This window comes from Fusarium oxysporum, chromosome III, assembly GCF_013085055.1.
Source record: "Fusarium oxysporum Fo47 chromosome III, complete sequence".
In the NCBI taxonomy this organism is placed as follows: Eukaryota; Fungi; Ascomycota; class Sordariomycetes; order Hypocreales; family Nectriaceae; genus Fusarium; species Fusarium oxysporum.
In genome coordinates this window covers 479,220-497,899 of record NC_072842.1, presented here as the reverse complement: position 1 = coordinate 497,899, position 18,680 = coordinate 479,220, and the positions used below count along the sequence as shown (strand labels likewise).

Sequence of the window (18,680 nt, the reverse complement as noted above, 5' to 3'; positions counted from 1 at the left end):
GTTACTTATTCCAGGCATAAAATCACAATTCACCAGCTTATGATCTTGTTAGCTGGGGCTGAGATACCCCTGCCCGTAGACCATCTCAACTGCGTTAGAGGCGCGTTAGATGCAAGGTACACATCATCTGCCCCCACACCTTCACAGATTTAATCAATCTCGACTCCAATAGCCTCTGAACTATTGGCATTAGCGCGGCGCCAACGAGTGATTCGCGTCCAGCCAACACAGCTTCGGAGTCTTTTTGAGAATTTGACAGCGGGCTTTAAAAAGGAGGCGCCACGCCCAAATAACGTTGAATCGGTTTTGCGCTCTTGCAACCTCACACTCATTTACTTGCGCTGTCTCAGTCGCTTCCGCTCGTTTAATCAATCGCCTTTGATTTCGCTAAGATGGTTCGTTATTCTATCCTCGCTGTGGCTTTCGCCATCCTCGGAGCTGAAGCTAGTCCCTGCCGGCCCACGACGGTGACGAGCGTCGCCGAGGCCTCTTCGACGATCGCTTCCGACACGACGGTTACTACCCTGGCTACCACTGCAACAACTGCCCTTGTGGAGACGACTTCCACCGTCTTGGGAGAGACCACTTCTACTGCCGTCGCAGAGAGCACAACGACGACTGAAGCGCCCGCCTGCGTCGAAACCCAGGTCGTCGTCAACCCCGGCTTTGACGACAGCGATAGCAATAAATCGCCTTGGTTTGGCGGCGGCTCGCTCACTACCGACGGCCCCAATACCGCCCCCAACGCCATGTAAGTGCCACTACCTAGTAACATTTCGCCTGCGCTAACAACAATCCAGTTCTTTCGTTTTCAGCAATGGCCAGGGCAACGCCCAGCTTTCCCAAACCCTGACCAACCTCGACGGCAACTACCGACTATCTTATAACTGGGCTGTCGTCTCCGGTGTCAACGTCGGCTCTGGTTTCTCGTGTAGCATCACGCCCAAGGTCGGAGGCGATACCCTCCCTGGTGCTTATCCCTACAAATTTGTCGGTTGGACTCCCGAGAGCCAGACGTGGCCGAGTGGCAGTGAGGCTGTAGCCCAGGCTGACTTGTCGTTTTTCTTTGAATGCTTCGGAGAGTATGACCAGCTTACGATCAATGTTGATGACATCACTTTCACAAAGCTCTGCGGTCCTCAGGCTAATTAAGGATTGACCGAATGTCTACTGGCAGGGATGCTACAGCTAATTCATCTTTTGTCGCATAAATTTCTTGCGCGAGCATCTACTTCTGGATATTATATATTCTTTTCGTTTTTAGATGGGTTACTGTCTAGATAGATTTTGGGTTGCTCTGCTATCGCACATATTACATTTTCTCCTCAGATGAGTCATATGAGCCCATGTGTTGTGCCTCCTTGCCTAAAACTCCATGTTCCCGTCATTCCAAGGTATTAACAAAGCAAGACAGGATTATATAAACCTCTCCGTAGCTCCACCCAATAGAAACCTGTGCGCTCAGGCTTTACGTCACCGAGCAGCTGTGAGCAGCCTAATTGAGCCGCACAGCTGACAACGTCTTACCGCCAAGAAACCATGATCTCACGCTGCAAGATCTCGATGTATGCCTTGCTTCAGCTCTGCAACGCTCAATGGAACCCCACGTCAATGTGATTTGTAAGTTACAAACGTAATAAAGCTTATTGGACGTGGGGTGTCTTACACAAATAGGACCCCAGAAGGGTTGTCGAATGCTTCATCTGGTGGTTTTCTAACCATGATCTGAAGGAAACTTCGTCATCTTAAAACGCCATAAGCTTACGTAGGATATCTCATGACTTGGACTTGAGGGGGAGTAAGCAATATTGTAAATCATCGTGATTCCTTCGTCCGCGGAGGAGGGACAATATTGCTCCGTTAACCATCGATCTTCAGAGTACCTGATTTAGTATAAATTTAGTAAGTAGCTCATTACCTGCTATTCCCATTCGCTCAGATAGAGTTCAAGTCTAATTGAAACTCTCAGTTAGTATGAAGACGCTTCAGTGTTATCTCTATACGTCTCTATTCGTGGGGAGCTCCCTCGCAGTTCGCGGAGGCCACTGCCCCCCTCTCGGTCCAGTCGTCCCTGCACCTGTCCACCCCTCCACCCACGCCTCCGTCAAGGCAGCAGTAGCTTCTATCCAACAAAGACTTGAAGAAGAGACAGCTCCATATAACGAGTCGTCCATAGCAATCGCCATCAAATCAACCTACGAAGATGACTACCTCCTCGAATTCGCCAACACACCTCCAAAGGTTGACCCTCGTGGAGTCAATAAAGTAGATTCAGACACGGTCTTCCGCCTGGCCAGTCTGTCAAAGGTGTTTCCCGTGCTGGCCTTGTTAAAACTTCACAAGGTTGATTTTGACGATGCTGTTACGAAATACGTACCTGAGCTTCGTGCATTGAACAAACAAGCTCGAAAGCAAGATGCTGTTTGGGCGGTTGACTGGGATCAAGTCACCGTTGGTGCATTGGCGTCTCACATTGGCGGTATACCAGCTGACTGTAAGTGATGTACACGGCCAAGAATTGAAAACGTGCTGATACGTCTAGTGGTAACCGATGTCGAGCCTTACGGGGACTGGACAAAGCTTGGTTATCCGCCACCCGACCCATCCAAAAGCCTCAATTGCTCTGGTCTCTTAGATCTCCCAGAGTGCACCAAAGACGGTGAGATTTCGCAGCTGGTGCGGAGTTGAAAAGTGCTAATATAGACAGATTTCTTCGAACGATTCGGCGAGAGACCCCCCGTTTACGCACCCTACGCTGTGAACCCCGTTTACTCAAACGTAGGGTTCGCTATAATGGGATGGGTCATTGAGAAGGTCAGCGGTATGTCGTCCGGAGAGTTCATCAAGAAAGAAATTTGGGACCCCACGGGAATGAAGAACACCTTCTACAAGAAGCCTGATGACTCTTTGGGATTCATTCCCGTTGATGACGAGTGGTGGAACGCAACCCTTGGCTATGGCGATCCGTAAGTCTTTCTTAGATGCTTTTCATGGGAAGCACTGACAAATTTGGGTATTAGGGCCGGCGAATATTATTCCTCCATCAATGATATAATGGCCTTTGGGGATGCTGTCCTCAAGAGCAAGCTTCTCAGTCCCGCCGAGACAAGAAAGTGGCTGAAGCCTGCTACAAGCACCTCATCACGAGGAATCTTGCTCGGAGAACCGTGGGAAATATTCCGTGCCGACAACGTCACCAAAGACGGCCGCCTCATTGAGTTTTACACCAAGGCTGGTGATATCACCACGTATCACTCGCTCATGGTGTTGATCCCAGACTACAACCTAACTGTGACCCTCCTCAACGCTGGCCCTGAAGTCACTGGTGGTCTTCTCCAGACCCTCTTCTCAGAGATCGCGAAGGAACTACTTCCGGCTGTGGAAGAAGCTGGCAAGGATGAAGCAGCCAAGATATATGGCGGTACATACATCGACGACAAGACGAATTCTACTCTTACTCTATCAGTCGATGATGAGCCAGGCTTCCACATCACGAACTGGACTGTCAGGGGTGTTGACATCGCAGGCACATACCTCAGCATCGGGCTACCACCAACCTTTCCTACACCCCCAGGGCAGGTCCGCTTCCGTTTGTACCCAACGGGTCTCCAGAGTGACACCGAATCGTCATGGCGAATGATGTTCACTGCGGGGTCAGAGCAAGATAACGAGGAAGCGAATGCGCTCCTGGCCTGGCCTGATGGGAACTGTAACACTTGGGCATCGTTAGATCGTATTGTGTATCAGCTTTTATCCCATGATCACTTTGTGTTTACTGAGTCTGGGAAGGGCAGTGATAGGACGGTTGAGAAGCTCGAACTTGTCGGTTATAGAGTTGAGTTGCAGAAGGATGATTGACGTGGCATGAGCCAACACTATAATTCATCCAGCTGAGACTTCAGCACACAGAATCTAGCGAAGATACGGAAATAAGTCAAGCCAGCAGTTTCTTCCGAATGCAACACAATACTATAGACTTTAAGGGCCAAACTACATCGTATTTTTATATAGGTGACGTTGAGAAAGTGCTATCTGCTATAGTTGTCTGCTTTCCCTCCCCCCCCCAATTCATCTACCGTGACAAACTTAAAACCGCCTTTTGATTATAATTCCTCGTATATTCTACTAACGGCGTGCTCTATTACAAAAACTCATTTAGATGAGGGATAGTCCACCTCGATAGGCTGAGAAGGCACCAACGTAGCCAGCGACAAATGCGGCCAAGTCAACCCATTAAAATTAAGGAAAACAGTCTGCGAGTACTGAATCTGCGTATAAGTCACAGGGATCGTCTTAGGGCCAGTGACAGGCCCAGGAGGCGTGACAGAGAATGTCGGCAGCGGAGGAGGCGTCTTGCCCTGGCCCTGCTTATAGGCTGGCTGCAGAAGAAGAGGTTTTCCAGGCGTGTAGTTTTGAACCGTGATCTCGGACTTGATCGTCTCGACCCAAAATGTAGAGTCCATCTGCACAGCATTCGCGTTGGGGCCTTGGGAACTCGCTCCGACGAGGAAAGCGATGTTGGCTGTACCGCCGCCTGGGGTTGGATCAAACTGGGTAGAGACTGTGAAAGTGCTGGTCTTGGTTATATTGAGCTGGCTGTTGATGTCAAGAAGAATCTGGATTGGGTTGTCGAGAATAGCCTGGGTGATCGTTCCCTGTTGAATGAACAGGGTGAGATCCTGGGGTAGACGTGCTGTGTTGTTAAGGGAGGCTGTCTGGCTGGGCTTGACCTGAGTATTCCCCTTGTCCCCAATGACGAAAGGAGTGATAGGTCGTGGACCGATATCTGGCGCCCCCTGGGTCACGTCGGGGGGGTTGCCCTGTGCATTGATGGTAGTTCCGTGAGGGATAGAGCCAAGACGGACAAGCGTGTTCCCCTCCACGGGGTTATTCTTCGTCGGAGGAACGTTTAACCAGAAGCCGGTCTCAGTATGAATACCCGTCTTAGTACCGTCGGCCTTGCCGGTAGCTGTGTTGGTAACATCATTGACGGTCTGGAGATACGTGACACCATTGATAATAATGTCATTCTGCTGCTCAAGACCACGGTTTGGAACCTTTCCCAGAGGTTGAGAAAACACCATATCCTCTTGCGTCAGATTGAGTTCAAGGACTGAGACATTGGGAGGCGAGGGAGGGGCAGGGAGGACGGGATTGGTGAAGGTGGTAGTAGTGGGGGAGACGGAGTTTGGTCGGAAGATGGTGTTGAAGCCAGGCCCGGTCCAGGATCCGGTGAAGCTATCCAAGATGCCCAGAGGAGGATCTGGCTCGTCTCTTGGAGGGGGAGGGGTAGGATCAAAGTTGACTTCGTCGTATTGGAAGCCTTTGGGGAGGTGAATACCAGCACGCGACGATTCTTTGGTAGGAGCCATTATGCTTGCCGTGTAATCTTTGAATTGGTTGAGTGTTCGGATGTCTTGGTGAGGATGATGAGCTTGATTGTGTAGCAGACGCTCACAGGTCTTATATTCGCAGGAAGTTGTTACTTGTTAGCGCTTTGTCGCTCTAAGAGCATTCATATCAATACCAATACCTATCTGACTTTCAATGAGCACCTCACATGCCTCATCGCAGACGATCTATGCTACAACAGTACAAGCTTACCTCAATAGCTTACTGAACGCAGTAAGGCTCTTCATCCGTTGCCATACCACCCAGTGTCAACGTTCATTTTACAAAGGCACTTTCACTTCTAACGTGACGCGGCGGAAGCACGCTAACAGCTTCACATATCTCAGCTCGGATGATCTTCCAATATCCGCCCGCAGTGGCTGGCTGAAAACGTTCTCAACTTCCCCTCCCGTCCAGTAAGCATCCTCGAATTGGCAAGCTGACCACCTGTGGCTTACCGGCACGGGACAAAAGATCTCAACTTCCCCGCAACGACTCTAAGACAATATGCAGCCACTCACGTATCAAGAATGAGACGGAATTGGCTTCTCGCGCATGTCACTGGCCACGGCCCGTCCCGATGAGTCGAGACTGGTCGTATTTTAGTGCGCTTTGCCGAATTGGTCTATCACATACCTGCAATGAAACGGGCACTCAGCCCGTGTTTGCTTGCGAATATTGGTGTTTTTATTGACATGTGAGATGAAAGCTGAAAATATTGGAATGCAGGTGTCCATGAAGAGGCTGTGCATGCATTTTGGGTATTGAGCTGAATGGTCCAGGTGATCTGTGCGACTTCACATGCTGAAATCAGCCCCCTTACGACAGTTCATACAACGGGTATAAGAACAGACTTCAAACCAGCTATCTTCATTCCGCATTCCCTATCAATCCACCGCTACAAGCTTCTTCTACTCTCATCCATGACTATCACCACCAAAATGGAGCCTTCCTTCCAAGGCAACCAATTCTTCCCCGGCACAGCTGCCTACAAGCGTGCCAACAACATCTACGCTACCTCCACTTACGGCGTCAGTCGCGACATGAACCCCTCCGAGATCCTCCAGCCCGCAAGCATTGAGGATATCCAAGAAGTCGTCAAGGCGGCTACCAAGATGGGCAAGCCTCTTGCCATCAGATCTGGCGGTCACCAATACAGCGGTGCATCTTCAACTGGCTCCCAGGGTATCCAGCTGGACTTGAAGCCTACTTTCCGACGCCCCAACATTGATCTTAATATCCTGAGGGAAAACGGCAAGGTTTACCTTCGCTCTAGTGTCAGCTGGCAACTCACCGAGATCTTTGACTTTCTCAAGGATAACGGCGTTTTCATGCCGACTGGCCAGTGCTCTACTGTCTGTCTTGGTGGACACGTTCAGACTGGCGGTTATGGCATGCTTGCACGATCCTTTGGTCTTCTTGGAGATTGGGTTCGTGAGCTTGAGATCGTTGACTATAACGGCGATGTAGTCAAGGTCACCAAAGACTCCCACCCAGATCTATTCTATGGCTTTCTCGGAGGCAGTCCTGGCAATCTTGGCGTCCTGACGCACTTCAAGATCGAAGTCCAGGATGACAATAATCATCAGGGCTCCAAGGGCCTCTGGGTCGGCTTCGCCTACAAGGAGGAGACACTCAAGGCTCTACTCGATATTCTCGTCCAGAAGGGAGAGGATCCCAAGTTGCCTCGTGGTTACGACTTTACTGTCAACATTGTCAGCAGACAGGCCAATCTTCTGGATCTTTTCCCTGGTTCTGAGGACGAGCTTAAGCAGAAACTTCCAGACGATGTCCACGACGGGAAGGACAATATTGCTGATCTGCTCAAGTTCAAGTACGCAATGATTGTCGTCTATGCACAATGGGTCAACGTCAACGAAGAGCCATACTCACCCGATCTCTTCACCCAGATCAAGAACGTGCCTAATGAGTTCAAGATTGTCAAAGAGGCTCCTGAAGGCACCCCGATGTCCGTTATCGCCTCCATGTGGCTGTTCGGGAGCCCTCGCGAGTTTCCCTACCCCTACGACAAGCGCACCAACAGCACAACCTCAACCGAACTCTCCAAGACAGGCTGGTCATCTTGGTTCTCTGGTCGTATCAACGAGGTCATCAAAGACAAGCACAATGGTCTTTGGGTCTCATCTCAACTCCAAGTCTACGGCGGCGAACAATCCATGTTCCGAAGGAACGCAGGCAACGGCACAGCTTATTGCTTCAGAGATGCCACCTTTGGGGGGACCTGGGATGTGTTCTATCAGGGTACCAAGGAAGCAGCCGAGAAGTGGCAGGCGGTGAACGACGAGGGCAGAGCGAAGTACTTTAGCAAGGCGGATCGTCGTGTTCTCTGGGGATCTTATGGTGATTGGAACATGAAGGATGTTTGGCAGTTCTACTACGATCCAGAGACGTATAAGAAGATGCAGAAGATCAGGCAGACGTATGATCCAAAGGGTACCTTTACTGCGAACCCTTTCTGCGTGGAAGCTTTGAAGTAGGCAATAGTTACCCAAGCTTTTAGCAATTTCCCAATAAGCACGCTCACTAAGAAGTCTTTTTGTTTCCAATACTTTTCAAGGTACTCTGAAATAATTATATCCTATTTTATCTTAGATATAGGTATTAGAAATAGATGCATATTTACCTATCTAAATCCTTATCTAAATTATAAAAATATGCTCAAGCGCCTAAAATTGTTTATGGGAAAAACCAGCGAGAACAGGTTACGTGGCAAACACGCCGCATACATGCTGTAAGGTTCATTATCCACCGAAGGCGATAGCGACAGTTTGCCAAGCCAGCTTCGGGTTCTAGAAGTGCTGCATAGCCTACGGGGGTTAAACAAGCTTATCTTCGCATTGGGCTGGATGGCATGAACCCTGCTAGTGAAGTAAAATGAGACGACAAGTTTTCCGACGTATGCGACGTCATTGGGCCATGCAGCAGGTCGAGGTCAGAATCCCCCAGGCACTTTTGGTACCCTGCAAGGCAGACTAGAGTGAAATTTCGGTTAGACTCCCGTCAGCTGAATGCTTTGCCTCTCGTAATGTTGCGGCACATTTAGTGGGCATGCTGCGATCCTTCGAGCTACTAAGCCACCACCATCCATTGGGGCTTAGCTATCAATCGTTATCAGAGCCAACACCAAGAGCCTGGTTATTTATTCTAGTGTCTGCATATTTGAATCATTACTCGTATTGTTGTTTCAGCATTGTATCGTCGATATGTCACCAATTTCTGAACCCCAACCAGCCGCCCAGCCTGCTGGTGCGAAGGCTTCTCAGCCTGTGCAAATCTCTCAGCCGAGAACGCAACAGCCTATGAGTATGGGTTTCATGTCAATTATCAGGTGCCCGCAAGCTGATTAACGTCTTGATATAGAATTCCAAAGGCCACAAGGGCGCGCAGATCCTAGAGCCAATCGCAGACGTCCTCGTGATGATCCAGAGCGCGATGGGTGCTGTCGCGGCCTAAATTGCTTATCGGGCGTTTATATGATCCCCTGCGCGTGCACACTGTGCTGAATGAATACTTCGTGCTTGGATTCGAATGGAGCGTAAGGGATGAAGGCAATGATAGTGAAGCTATGGGTAATAGTGCTGTAGCCCATCGTGTATACTTGTCTTGAGGATTGTCTCGCAGGTTAAGTTCGAGTATGGTCGACTTGATGCATGATAATAATGGTTGATTCGGTCTGGACTAATACAGACGCAATCGGTTACTGTCTGGAAAGTGCGAAAGCCCGAGCCAGTCCATTACCCTCCTTAGGCTATCGTCATGTTGTTCTTCTATCCACACAGGCACTCTCAAAGATATCAAGTCAGTCTAAGAACAGGTCCATTCACATCGCCAAATAGGCACTACAGATGAGGCTAGTTCAAACTTGAAACTACCTAATATATAGCTTATGCCTTTAGTTACAAAATGCTACTATGATAGAACTTCCTAACAACCGACTACAGTATAGTAATCCCATTGGAACTGAGGACCAATGCAGACGCCCTGATTGGTCGCATCATAAAACTGCTGCGGTACGCCATCATCGCAATCGTCCTCGTTAGCATACAGGTCAATTTGGCAGTTACCCATATCTTCAAGCCAGAACCCTCTATGAGGATTCGGAATACTGGTACAGCCTGGGCGGGCGAGAGGGCGTTAGTCGTCATTACTGGAAGTACCTTATCATCAGGATCTAGGAATGGAGCAAGTACCTTTATTACCATCTCCCCGAAGGTCACCCGACGGAGTCGACTCGCAGTCGCCGTCACCATAAATAGTAAACTTCCAAGCATTAGCCACTGTTGCCAGCAGCAGCAGAGCCGTCTTGCGGGTGAGCATCATTGTTGCTTTGGGCAGAAGGCGGAACACGTGCTCGGACCTTGATTAGGTCGTCTTCGTACGCCGGGTCGTTTTCAAGGCGTCTAGAACTAGCAGCGTGGAGGAGAGCTTGACGGAAGACAGGCACGTCAATCTTGGTGGGAATCTCAATAAGGATATCTGTTTTCCACTGGTCGCCGTAGATTAAGTAGCGGATGGGAAAGGGGACGTCAGCTGCGTAGTCGGCTTCGTACTGTTCGAAGACAATATCGCGCCAGGTCTTGTTGAGGTTTCTGGATGTCATGCTGGAGTAGAGGGGACTCTTGGGGAGCGGAATAAGCTGGATATTTATCTTCTTTTCACTCGTTGGTCTTGCCTAGACTCTTACTTGTTGTCCCTTTTTCAAAAGCCACAGTTCAAGGCTGGTTGTCGAAGCGTAGTACCAAATTAAACTGCAGCTGGCAGGTTGAATCAGGAAATCTCCGAGCTGACTGTCAAAGCGCAGCGCCAAGTGTAGATCAAAGGGGTTATTATGTTGGTTGTCCAAGTCGGAGTCCCAAATGTAGACACGATTGGTGGGTTGAATCAAGGAAGTTGAGTTGTCGTGTTGGTTGTTGGTTGTTGGCTGTTGGCTGTTGGCTGTTAAACGTAGATCGAGATGGCCGAGTTCAAGTTGTGGCATCATTAGTAAATGCGGGGTCAGCACCAAATCTATGCCTCAGGTTAGGGAGATCAGTCATCAAATAGAGTGAGCGATACATAGTAGTACCTATGGCCCGTCGGGAAATTAATTGTGCATTTCGGCACTAGCCTAAGTATCTTCCTTTGCCTTATACTGAAAGGTGCACACATACCAGTTCATACCCAGGTATGAGACGTTTGTTGCGTAAATACTGACCGGGGTCTTGTGATGAAAACAAGTCGCTGCAGGCGATCAGCACAAAGTTTTCTCAAAGCAGAAGTAGCCGAAGCGGCAGAATCTACATATGTCAAACAAGGTACTTTCCATCAAGGTGTAAAACAGACGATCCCGATATGCACCCAGGTTGACAATAACCATCAAATCACCCACTCTTACATCATTATCTCATGCTAGTCAGGAAGTTATTTTTGAGCCACCAAATCATTGTTTGAAATGGACCGGCAGCGCGCTGATCAGTCCACTTGTCTCGAGAACTCGTATTCAGCCAACAGCACGCATAACGGGAGGAATAACGCTGTATCAGAAGACTCTGGCCAATCTACCAATGCAAGGTCATGTGCAACTGAGTAGAAGTAGGTCACATTACGGCTGGGCCTTAAGTCATACTTAATAGCAAGACTGTAACTGTTTTGCTTGTATGACTGTTATTGATGGACTATCTGATCTCAACGACTGCTCAACTGTTTGCCGCATTGGGTGAGGGAGTTACACGTATCTGTAATTACTCCTACTTTGGACGTCTCCCAAGGTTCTGTAATCCTAGATATAAACTGCCTAGGTAGTGTCTCTCGTGAAATTTCTCACAGAAGCTTTCAGAGTGCCGTGGGAATAGCCTATTAACCACAACATAATTTTGGTGAATGGTGTCTTTATTTTGTTTACGCCAGATCAGACCAGGGATGTTCTGATTGTTAACAGGAAGGTTGTTGCGTGTGTGTGGAATAGTAGTACGCTCAACCGACTATCAATATAACGAATTAAGAAGTGATGTGATTAGAGGCGGAGCATCTATTGCAGGCACATAGACTGGATGAGCTGAGAAGATTTAGTGCTGGTAAAGATTGGAAGGTATTGGATACGTTTTTGCGCGTATCGGGAATGGAAGTAGCTTACTCCCGATCTCTCTAACACTTGGCAGCTTTAAACCACGTATGCTGTCCTAGAACCCAGGCGGACATTTGGGCTCAGAGGAATCGATTGTGACTCCTTGTTCAAGACTGACATACAAAAGTAACTCAGCCCCTCTCATCAGAGTGGGTCTTTGTCCCTGATAGGAGCTGACTGCAGGCAAATGCTCCACAGCCATAAAAGCGATATGCCGTCCTGAGCCAAATATCTAGAGGAAGTGCAAGGGGATACAATAAACTGCTTGTATTACGCTATAACCTATAGCAGCTCTTTGGCTCCCATAAATAGAGACCACTCGACTACAGCTTTCTTCAATCATTAGCAATCGCTAGTCGTCTCTAAGCTATAGAATGCCTCGCGATCACGGATCCACCCAGGAGGGGGTCGCTGAGACTTGTGGAAGACGTGGCAATGCGAGGTCAATTGGCAAGGCGTTGAGTTCAGTGGTTAAATTATATCTAACACGCCTAAAGGATTCCCAAAGAATCGGAATGACTATTCTGAAGCGGCTTATGAGCGTGCGGGGATGGGATGGTGGTGATGGGTACGGTCGGCCACACTCTCTAAGGATAATGAGACTGATTGGTTAAAATCAGTTACCCTTCAATTCGCTATCAGTATATTTAAACATTTTCTTTATATCTCAAGTCAACAACAGGGCCAATGCCCGCCCTCTAGCTAGAGTAAGGCTTTCCCTTCTTAAGAGTCTCAAGAACAGCAACACTAAGGTTAGGAAGCTTAAAGTTGAAGGCACCCTTTCCATCAGCCTTGAGAACAGTCTTCTTAGTATCAACAACATTGTTACCCTTGTGAGGATCGTTGAACGCAAAAGGATCTTTCTCCTTGTTGGTCAGAAGAGTAAGCTCGGCCTGAGCACCGGGTTTTACACCCTCGAAGGACAGAGAGACAGGAACGTCAGCGCCCTTGGTGGTGTTGTACGCAGCACCCTTCCAGATAAGAGTTCCCTTGTCCTCGTTCTTGCCAGCGACGTAGTAGAGAGGGTCGAAGTTGGAGGTGGCAGGGAGGGTATGTGTCATAGGGTGTCCGGCGAAGAGGGACCAGACGTACCAACTGGTAGAGCGGGTGGTCATGGCAGAATCGGCGGCGAATTGGATCATGGTGATAGACCACTGCCAGCGGTTCTCGTTCTTAAGGATAGGAGCGTAGAAAGTTCCGGGGATGCGATCAGCGTTGCGCTCATAGCCGCAGAGAGCGACGGCCTCGCCGACACCAGAGATCCACCAGGGATAAGGCATCAAATTGCCACTCCAGCCAGTGCCACCGTTGGGGTGAGTAGAAGCCACCTCGCCAATGATATGGCCGTACTTGTTGTTATCAAACAGGTTGAACTCCTCAACTAGAGCATTAGGCTCGCGGTAAGGATGGTAGTCGCCGATTCCAGGAGCAGGAATGTCAAAGCCAGCATTCTCCTTGTCACCAACGGGGTCAAAAGAAGCGCCGGAGGAGATTACGGTGAGATCAGGGTGAGCCTTCTTAATGGCATCGAGGAACATGGGGAAGCGGTACTCCTTGTAAGAGTTCCAGCCGGTGGGGTAGCCAGCGAGCCAATCCTCGTTTCCGATTTCAACGTATGAGAGTCTGAAAGGCTTGGGGTGACCGAGCTCAGCACGCTTCTTACCCCACTTTGAAGTGACAGGACCTCGAATGAATTCGATCTCGTCGAGGGCGTCGTCGATGAGAGGCTGGAGTTGGTCCTTGGGAGTGACGGAGCCATCGAGGGAAAGACCAGCATAGACACCGACAACTAAAAGTCGTTAGCACTAGCTCAATGAGTTGGAAGGATATGAGACTCACTGATTTCGAGGTTCATATCCTCAGCCCACTGAAGGTACTCCAAGATTCCAAGACCGTGGGTCTGCTGGTAGTTCCAGACACCCTCGAAACCAGGGCGGTTGCGGAGAGGTCCGAGGGTATCCTTCCAGTCCCACCAGGTCTTGTTGGTGTTGCCCTCGAGCATGTTACCACCAGGGAAGCGCAGCAGGCTCTTTTCTGCATGTCAGCGACTACTCGCGAAAGACGTGAGACGGTGAACTTACGGGGTGGAGACCTTCGAGAGCCTCAGCAAGGTCAACCCGAAGACCGTTCTTACGGCCCTTGTAGGTAGGAGGGAACAAGCTGATGAGGTTGAAGTCCAGGGCTCCATCAGCGCCCTACTATTTGTCAGTATATGTCACGTCTCTGTTTTGATTGTAACTCACCTTGGGATCATAGGTAATAGCAAAAGTGTTGTTGCTGTTAGGAGCGTTCTTGTTAGGAGTGAGCACAAACTCATGCTCAACCCACTGCTTCTTGTTGGCCTTGGACTTGACCTTGACGCTGGCAAAGACATCGTCGGTAAGGTTTGATCGCAGAGAAGCAGTAAAGTGCCCCTTGTAAGCACCCTTGACCCAGAAGGAGCCAGTGTACTTCTGCTTCTTGACATCCATTCCCCAGTACCCCTCGTTGAGGAAACCAATCTCCTTGGACTTGCCCTTTCCAGGCTTGACGTTCATGGAAACGGGGAGAGCGTCGGAAAGAGGGGTGTCGAGACGGTTGAGGGAGAGCTTAGCATCGTTGATAGATCTCCAGCCAGAGAGAGAAACAGGGTATTTCTTGCTGTACTGGAAAGCTCGGTTGCGGATGAGTTCAGCGTAGATGCCGCCATCACCGGAGTTGTTAATATCCTAGCCCAAGTTAGCATCCCAATCATCATCAGCGCTGAGTCAAGACCAACCTCGTGAAGGAAGCCATATTGGTGACCGCTAGTGGCGTTTCCGCCCTTGCTGTCCACCTTGATGTCGACAGACTCAACAGCCACGAAGCAAGCCGCAGCCGCAAGGATTGAACTGAAGCGAACCATGATGTCAAATCTCGACCTTGCCTTGCAGATGAGGTGAGATTTTCAGAAACTCCGACGCTGCTACGGTCTTATATATAGCTATCCTTCAATTCAGGCACAAACCTGCACAATTCAACCGGCATAACCAACCCCATTCCGTTCCTGCAGGAAACAAGCGGTCCAATAACTGACAAGATAAGCTTCTCCGCACTTTGACGATCGTATCATGGTCACTGCCGAGAGAGCCATTAACACCAATAACTTTACCCGAACGCGGGGGGACGATCGTGAAAAAAACGGTTAAATTCTGGGGGTGATCATGACGTTTACTAAATCTGTCGATCATGGCTTGTTTTGGAGTTGGGGTAAAAAGCTCCAATTGAACAGGGGTTTGAGGGGAAGAGGGAAATGATTCGTGCGCATGGTAGAGCTTGTGTGGACCTGAGTCGTATTTTGTCGTGATCTTCATGATTGACTCGGTGTAGCTCACCAAAACTAGCTTAGCTTTTCCGATTGACAATTTCTTCAAATTCATCCACGAATTAACGCGATAAATTACAAGGGGCCAAGGGATGTTCACATGATGAGAGGCCGGATAAATGTCACTTGGCTGGTGAATAACAAGCGAATCCATATCATGTCATGTCATAATCATACTCGCATTCTGCTTTCTATCGCTATTTCGTAAACATAAACAATTGCTTCCATTTCTTTCCCAATTACTCTTCGCTTTGCTCCAAGTGATCAGCCTTTTCCTTGCTTGCGAGGAATTGCTGAGGAGTGTTGCGAGGTCGAGTCTTTGCAAACTTGACTGTTGAGAACACAGAGGGCGATTCCTTGAAGATGAGCTCGATCTCTTCGAGGTTGCGACCCATGGTTTCAGGGAAGAAGAGGAAGACCGAGATGGGAACGCATGCGGCGATGACGGCGTACACAATGTAGTACTGCCAGCCGATACTTTCGAGAGCGACGGGGGTGACCATGACGACAATGAAGTTCCTACGGATGTTAGTGTTTACGGTAACAGGAATGAGATGGGAAAACATACCAAAGCCAGTGGTTACCGGTCGAGATGGAAGACATGGCCATTCGGAGGCGAATGGGAGCAACCTCAGTACAGTACAAGAAGTTGGCGCCCAGGAAACCGATGGGAACGAAGGTGTTGTAAAGGTAAATGAAGCAACCAGCAGCAATCATGGCAGGCTTGTTCTCACTGCCGAAAGAGGTGGTGATGGCGAGGGCGATCATGCAAGCTGACATACCAATACCACTGATCATGAAAACGGCGCGACGACCGAAACGATCGATGGTGAAGAAGGCAATGAAAGAAGCAAGGAACTTCCAAGTGAGAGCTCCTCCGGTGAGAATCTTGGCAGTCTCGGCGCTCATACCCAAGTTCTTCTGGAAGAGAACGTTGGCGTAGACACTGACGAGGTTGGAACCACTCATCTGCTGGTAGAACTGAAGAAGAATGCAGAGGATGAAGCGGTACAGGAGCTTATCCTCACCCATCTTGAGCATATCGCCTAGACGAGCAGCATTATCGGAGGTCTCTTCGAGGGAGTGCTCAATGCCAGCAACTTCAGCGAGAACCTCTGTCGAGTCGATGGGAAGACCCCGAAGGGCAGCGACGGCGTGACGGGCCTCCTCAGATCGGTTCTTGAGGACGAGCCATCGAGGACTCTCAGGGAAGAAATAAATGCTAGCCATGAGGATGAGGGAGAAGGCGATGGCAATGGCGATCGGGGGTCTCCAGGTAACAGGACCATGGTGAAACTCGAAGAAACCAAGGTTGATCCATGACTCAAGAACGTAACCAAGGCAGATGAAAAGACCAGTCAACACAACCTGACGACCACGGTTCACGGCCGCCGACGTCTCACTCTGCCAAACCGGCACAATCGAACTAAGCTGTCCAATACCCAGACCAATAATGACACGCCCGACAATGAACTGCGCCAGTCCAAAAGACGAAGCCTCGAGGATCTCTCCAATCAAGGAGCAAATCGCCGCCGCAAAGATGACATTTCTGCGTCCAAACTTATCACCCGTATACGAGCAACTCAACGAGCCAATCAGCGCACCAATGACAAATGTCGCGACAACAAAGCCCTGAAGCGTTGATTTGGAGCTCTTGTCTGCGCCGGTAGAGTTGACGGTGTCGATCTCGGGGAAGGTCTTGACCCAGTCTTCTTCGGAGAGGAGACCGCCAATGCCAGCTTGGTTGTAGCCGAAGAGGACGAAGGAGGGAGCGACGATGGCGGCGATTTGGAGGATGGCGAGGGACTTGCCACTGACGCCCATGTATGTTGGCACGCTCATCTTGGTCAAAATGTCTTCAAGAAGCAGAAAGTTGGAGACAAGTTGGAGAATCGCCCTGGGTTGGAGATCGGGATTGGAGTAATGAAACAGGCTCGTCTCTAGGTTTTATACCAATCTCATCGTCGAGACTAGAGACTCCAGATTTCTGCGGAGCCCCATGGAGAAGCAGGAAAAAACCCCTCGTATGTGGGGATAAGATTTAGTTGATCCAAGCTCGATTGTAACAGTGAGAAGAATAACATGAGATTATTTTTCTTGCCATGGCATCTTTCTCACGGTGAGGTTTTGGGGTCATCGGATAAAACGGCACGGTCTCTTTTCGGAGGTGCCATGTCGACTGTGGATATCGGGTCTCACGAAATGGGTCTTTGCGCTCCGCAGTCGTCATAGCCCGCGAGTCAGAGGATGCAAAATCTCGCAGCGATAAGGCTCGGGGTAACTGCAATAGGTATTCCTTATCGCCAAGCTATGAGGCTCATGCACGGCATTGGATGGCAGCGGGTCCGGTAGAGGCTTGCTACCCCTGGTCGCGAACGGCAAAAACGGCACTTTCAAGATGCTAGCATCTCGTTGCCTACGGGAGATTGCGGAGTCTGGTGGTATCATTTGCATTGTCTAGAACCTTTTAATCGATGCTGATTAAGTGATTAAGCTTCAAATAGTCTTCGGAGTTCAGATTTGAAAGGATGCAGCCCGGAAAGTTTACTCGCAGACGTTCCCGGACTTGGGCGATTCGAATCGTTCTAGAAAATTTCTAGGGGAGAAGCACTGTCGATCTTCTGTTCCGTGGCGCTCTCGGCCGATCCGTTGTCCGGTATTTGAACGCTTATGTAAGATCAACGAATGACGTCTTTTAATCGAGAGTTTGAATCAGTTGATTTCAGCGCGTTACCAATTGTCAATGTAGCAGAGAGTATGTAATAGAGAGTATGTAAAATTAACGAGAGAGATATCGGGGAACTTGATATCTCTGGCCAATTACAGTAGTATCATTTATAAAATTGTGGAAAAGACCCTTTATTCATCTTACCTCCACGGGGAATCTCAAACTAAAAGTAAATACTCCGTTATGGATATTTCAATCTACCCCATATCACTTGCTCAACAAAAAATCTCTTAATGCTTTGTTGATCCACAATCGTGAGATAACTCCAGTTTAGATGACTCGGGTATAACTTGGAAATCTGGAGCCTCAAGGAAGCCCCCACGGCCCACAAACAGGCTCAACGTTACATATGCTGAATAAAATCAACGGTCAATCGACTCATTACTTTATAAGAACGGTGCCTGCCAGGGAAAGAGGTCCGGTTTTGTTCGTGAGATGTGATGAGCTTGGACCCTTGATGTGACCGCAAGATTCGCGTATTACATATCGGTGCGATAGCCCACATCACGAGGTGAGGCTGGGAGCTGGGAGCAGATGTGGTGTTTTTGTGCGACCGAGAATATCGCCTATACATATCCGAGTCGCTGCACTGATAAGAACCTCGACTTTGCATAAATTGAGGTTGCTCTTCGGTAGCATTTGCGGATGCGAATAGTACGATGAAGATGGAGTTCGGACCTTAACATAGTATCTCCGTCCGTTGATGAACTGGCCCGATAACGTTGGCAAGTGAGTGTGAATTTGAGTAGGGACCTGAAAAGATTGAACTGAGGCTTTGATGATATTTGATGATGGCTTCTAATAATGCTGAACCAACATGTAAAATCTGCAAAATGCGGGGACCAAAGAGCGTGAGAGATCTGAGTTTATGGTTGCGAATAAGCATAGATCATCTTGGTTAAACCCCAGACAGACCCCTTAAAGCAGCACAAGGTCATAAGACAGAATTGATTGAGATGAGCTGGAAAATGACATCTGCCAGCATCTCCTACCCTGAAGCATATCCAACCCAGACAAAAGCCGTTCTTATCGTTATCGATTGTGATTGCTTATCGATTGTGTGGGTGGCTGAGATGTGGCGCTCAATTGCTGTG

General features: G+C 49.1%; 6 protein-coding genes across 6 annotated transcripts; 2 read left to right on the top strand and 4 right to left on the bottom strand.

Moving 5' to 3' along the window:
• Positions 1-205: 205 nt before the first annotated feature.
• FOBCDRAFT_248564 (beta-lactamase/transpeptidase-like protein) lies at positions 206-3,858 on the top strand (the record flags this gene model as incomplete). The annotated part of the gene is made up of 7 exons (XM_031175298.3): positions 206-751; positions 801-1,030; positions 1,513-1,620; positions 2,177-2,494; positions 2,543-2,659; positions 2,708-2,966; positions 3,021-3,858. Exons 1-7 carry the CDS (start codon positions 393-395, stop codon positions 3,856-3,858), a joined length of 2,229 nt encoding a protein of 742 aa, XP_031046431.3. The 5' UTR covers positions 206-392.
• A 293-nt stretch (positions 3,859-4,151) lies between these two features.
• On the bottom strand, positions 4,152-5,372 carry FOBCDRAFT_198068 (uncharacterized protein; the record flags this gene model as incomplete). Its single annotated transcript, XM_031175297.2, has 1 exon — positions 4,152-5,372. One exon carries the CDS (start codon positions 5,370-5,372, stop codon positions 4,152-4,154), a length of 1,221 nt encoding a protein of 406 aa, XP_031046430.2.
• A 960-nt stretch (positions 5,373-6,332) lies between these two features.
• Positions 6,333-7,889, top strand: FOBCDRAFT_248563 (uncharacterized protein; the record flags this gene model as incomplete). The annotated part of the gene is made up of 1 exon (XM_031175296.2): positions 6,333-7,889. The coding sequence occupies one exon, from the start codon at positions 6,333-6,335 to the stop codon at positions 7,887-7,889; it is 1,557 nt and encodes a 518-aa protein (XP_031046429.2).
• A 1,365-nt stretch (positions 7,890-9,254) lies between these two features.
• FOBCDRAFT_19275 (uncharacterized protein) lies at positions 9,255-10,125 on the bottom strand. The gene is made up of 2 exons (XM_054703675.2): positions 9,603-10,125; positions 9,255-9,527 (listed from the first exon to the last, which is right to left on the bottom strand). Exon 1 carries the CDS (start codon positions 10,010-10,012, stop codon positions 9,683-9,685), a length of 330 nt encoding a protein of 109 aa, XP_054559650.1. The 5' UTR covers positions 10,013-10,125; the 3' UTR covers positions 9,255-9,527; positions 9,603-9,682.
• Positions 10,126-12,093: 1,968 nt separating this feature from the next.
• FOBCDRAFT_248562 (glycoside hydrolase superfamily) lies at positions 12,094-14,651 on the bottom strand. Its single transcript, XM_031175292.3, has 5 exons — positions 14,274-14,651; positions 13,759-14,223; positions 13,597-13,710; positions 13,355-13,544; positions 12,094-13,304 (listed from the first exon to the last, which is right to left on the bottom strand). The coding sequence occupies exons 1-5, from the start codon at positions 14,397-14,399 to the stop codon at positions 12,214-12,216; spliced, it is 1,986 nt and encodes a 661-aa protein (XP_031046425.2). The 5' UTR covers positions 14,400-14,651; the 3' UTR covers positions 12,094-12,213.
• A 348-nt stretch (positions 14,652-14,999) lies between these two features.
• Positions 15,000-16,944, bottom strand: FOBCDRAFT_316490 (general substrate transporter). The gene is made up of 2 exons (XM_031175291.3): positions 15,427-16,944; positions 15,000-15,377 (listed from the first exon to the last, which is right to left on the bottom strand). Exons 1-2 carry the CDS (start codon positions 16,698-16,700, stop codon positions 15,098-15,100), a joined length of 1,554 nt encoding a protein of 517 aa, XP_031046424.2. The 5' UTR covers positions 16,701-16,944; the 3' UTR covers positions 15,000-15,097.
• Between the last annotated feature and the right edge of the window lie 1,736 nt (positions 16,945-18,680).

Bases quoted from the DNA above. Each gene is read 5' to 3' on its own strand.
- FOBCDRAFT_19275 (XM_054703675.2), bottom strand. From the start codon at position 10,012: ATGACATCCAGAAACCTCAACAAGACCTGGCGCGATATTGTCTTCGAA.
- FOBCDRAFT_248562 (XM_031175292.3), bottom strand. From the start codon at position 14,399: ATGGTTCGCTTCAGTTCAATCCTTGCGGCTGCGGCTTGCTTCGTGGCT. The intron at 14,224-14,273 runs GTTGGTCTTGAC...AACTTGGGCTAG, and splicing joins AATATGGCTTCCTTCACGAG to GATATTAACAACTCCGGTGA. The intron at 13,305-13,354 runs GTGAGTCTCATA...AACGACTTTTAG, and splicing joins GGATATGAACCTCGAAATCA to TTGTCGGTGTCTATGCTGGT.
- FOBCDRAFT_316490 (XM_031175291.3), bottom strand. From the start codon at position 16,700: ATGAGCGTGCCAACATACATGGGCGTCAGTGGCAAGTCCCTCGCCATC. The intron at 15,378-15,426 runs GTATGTTTTCCC...TAACATCCGTAG, and splicing joins ACCGGTAACCACTGGCTTTG to GAACTTCATTGTCGTCATGG.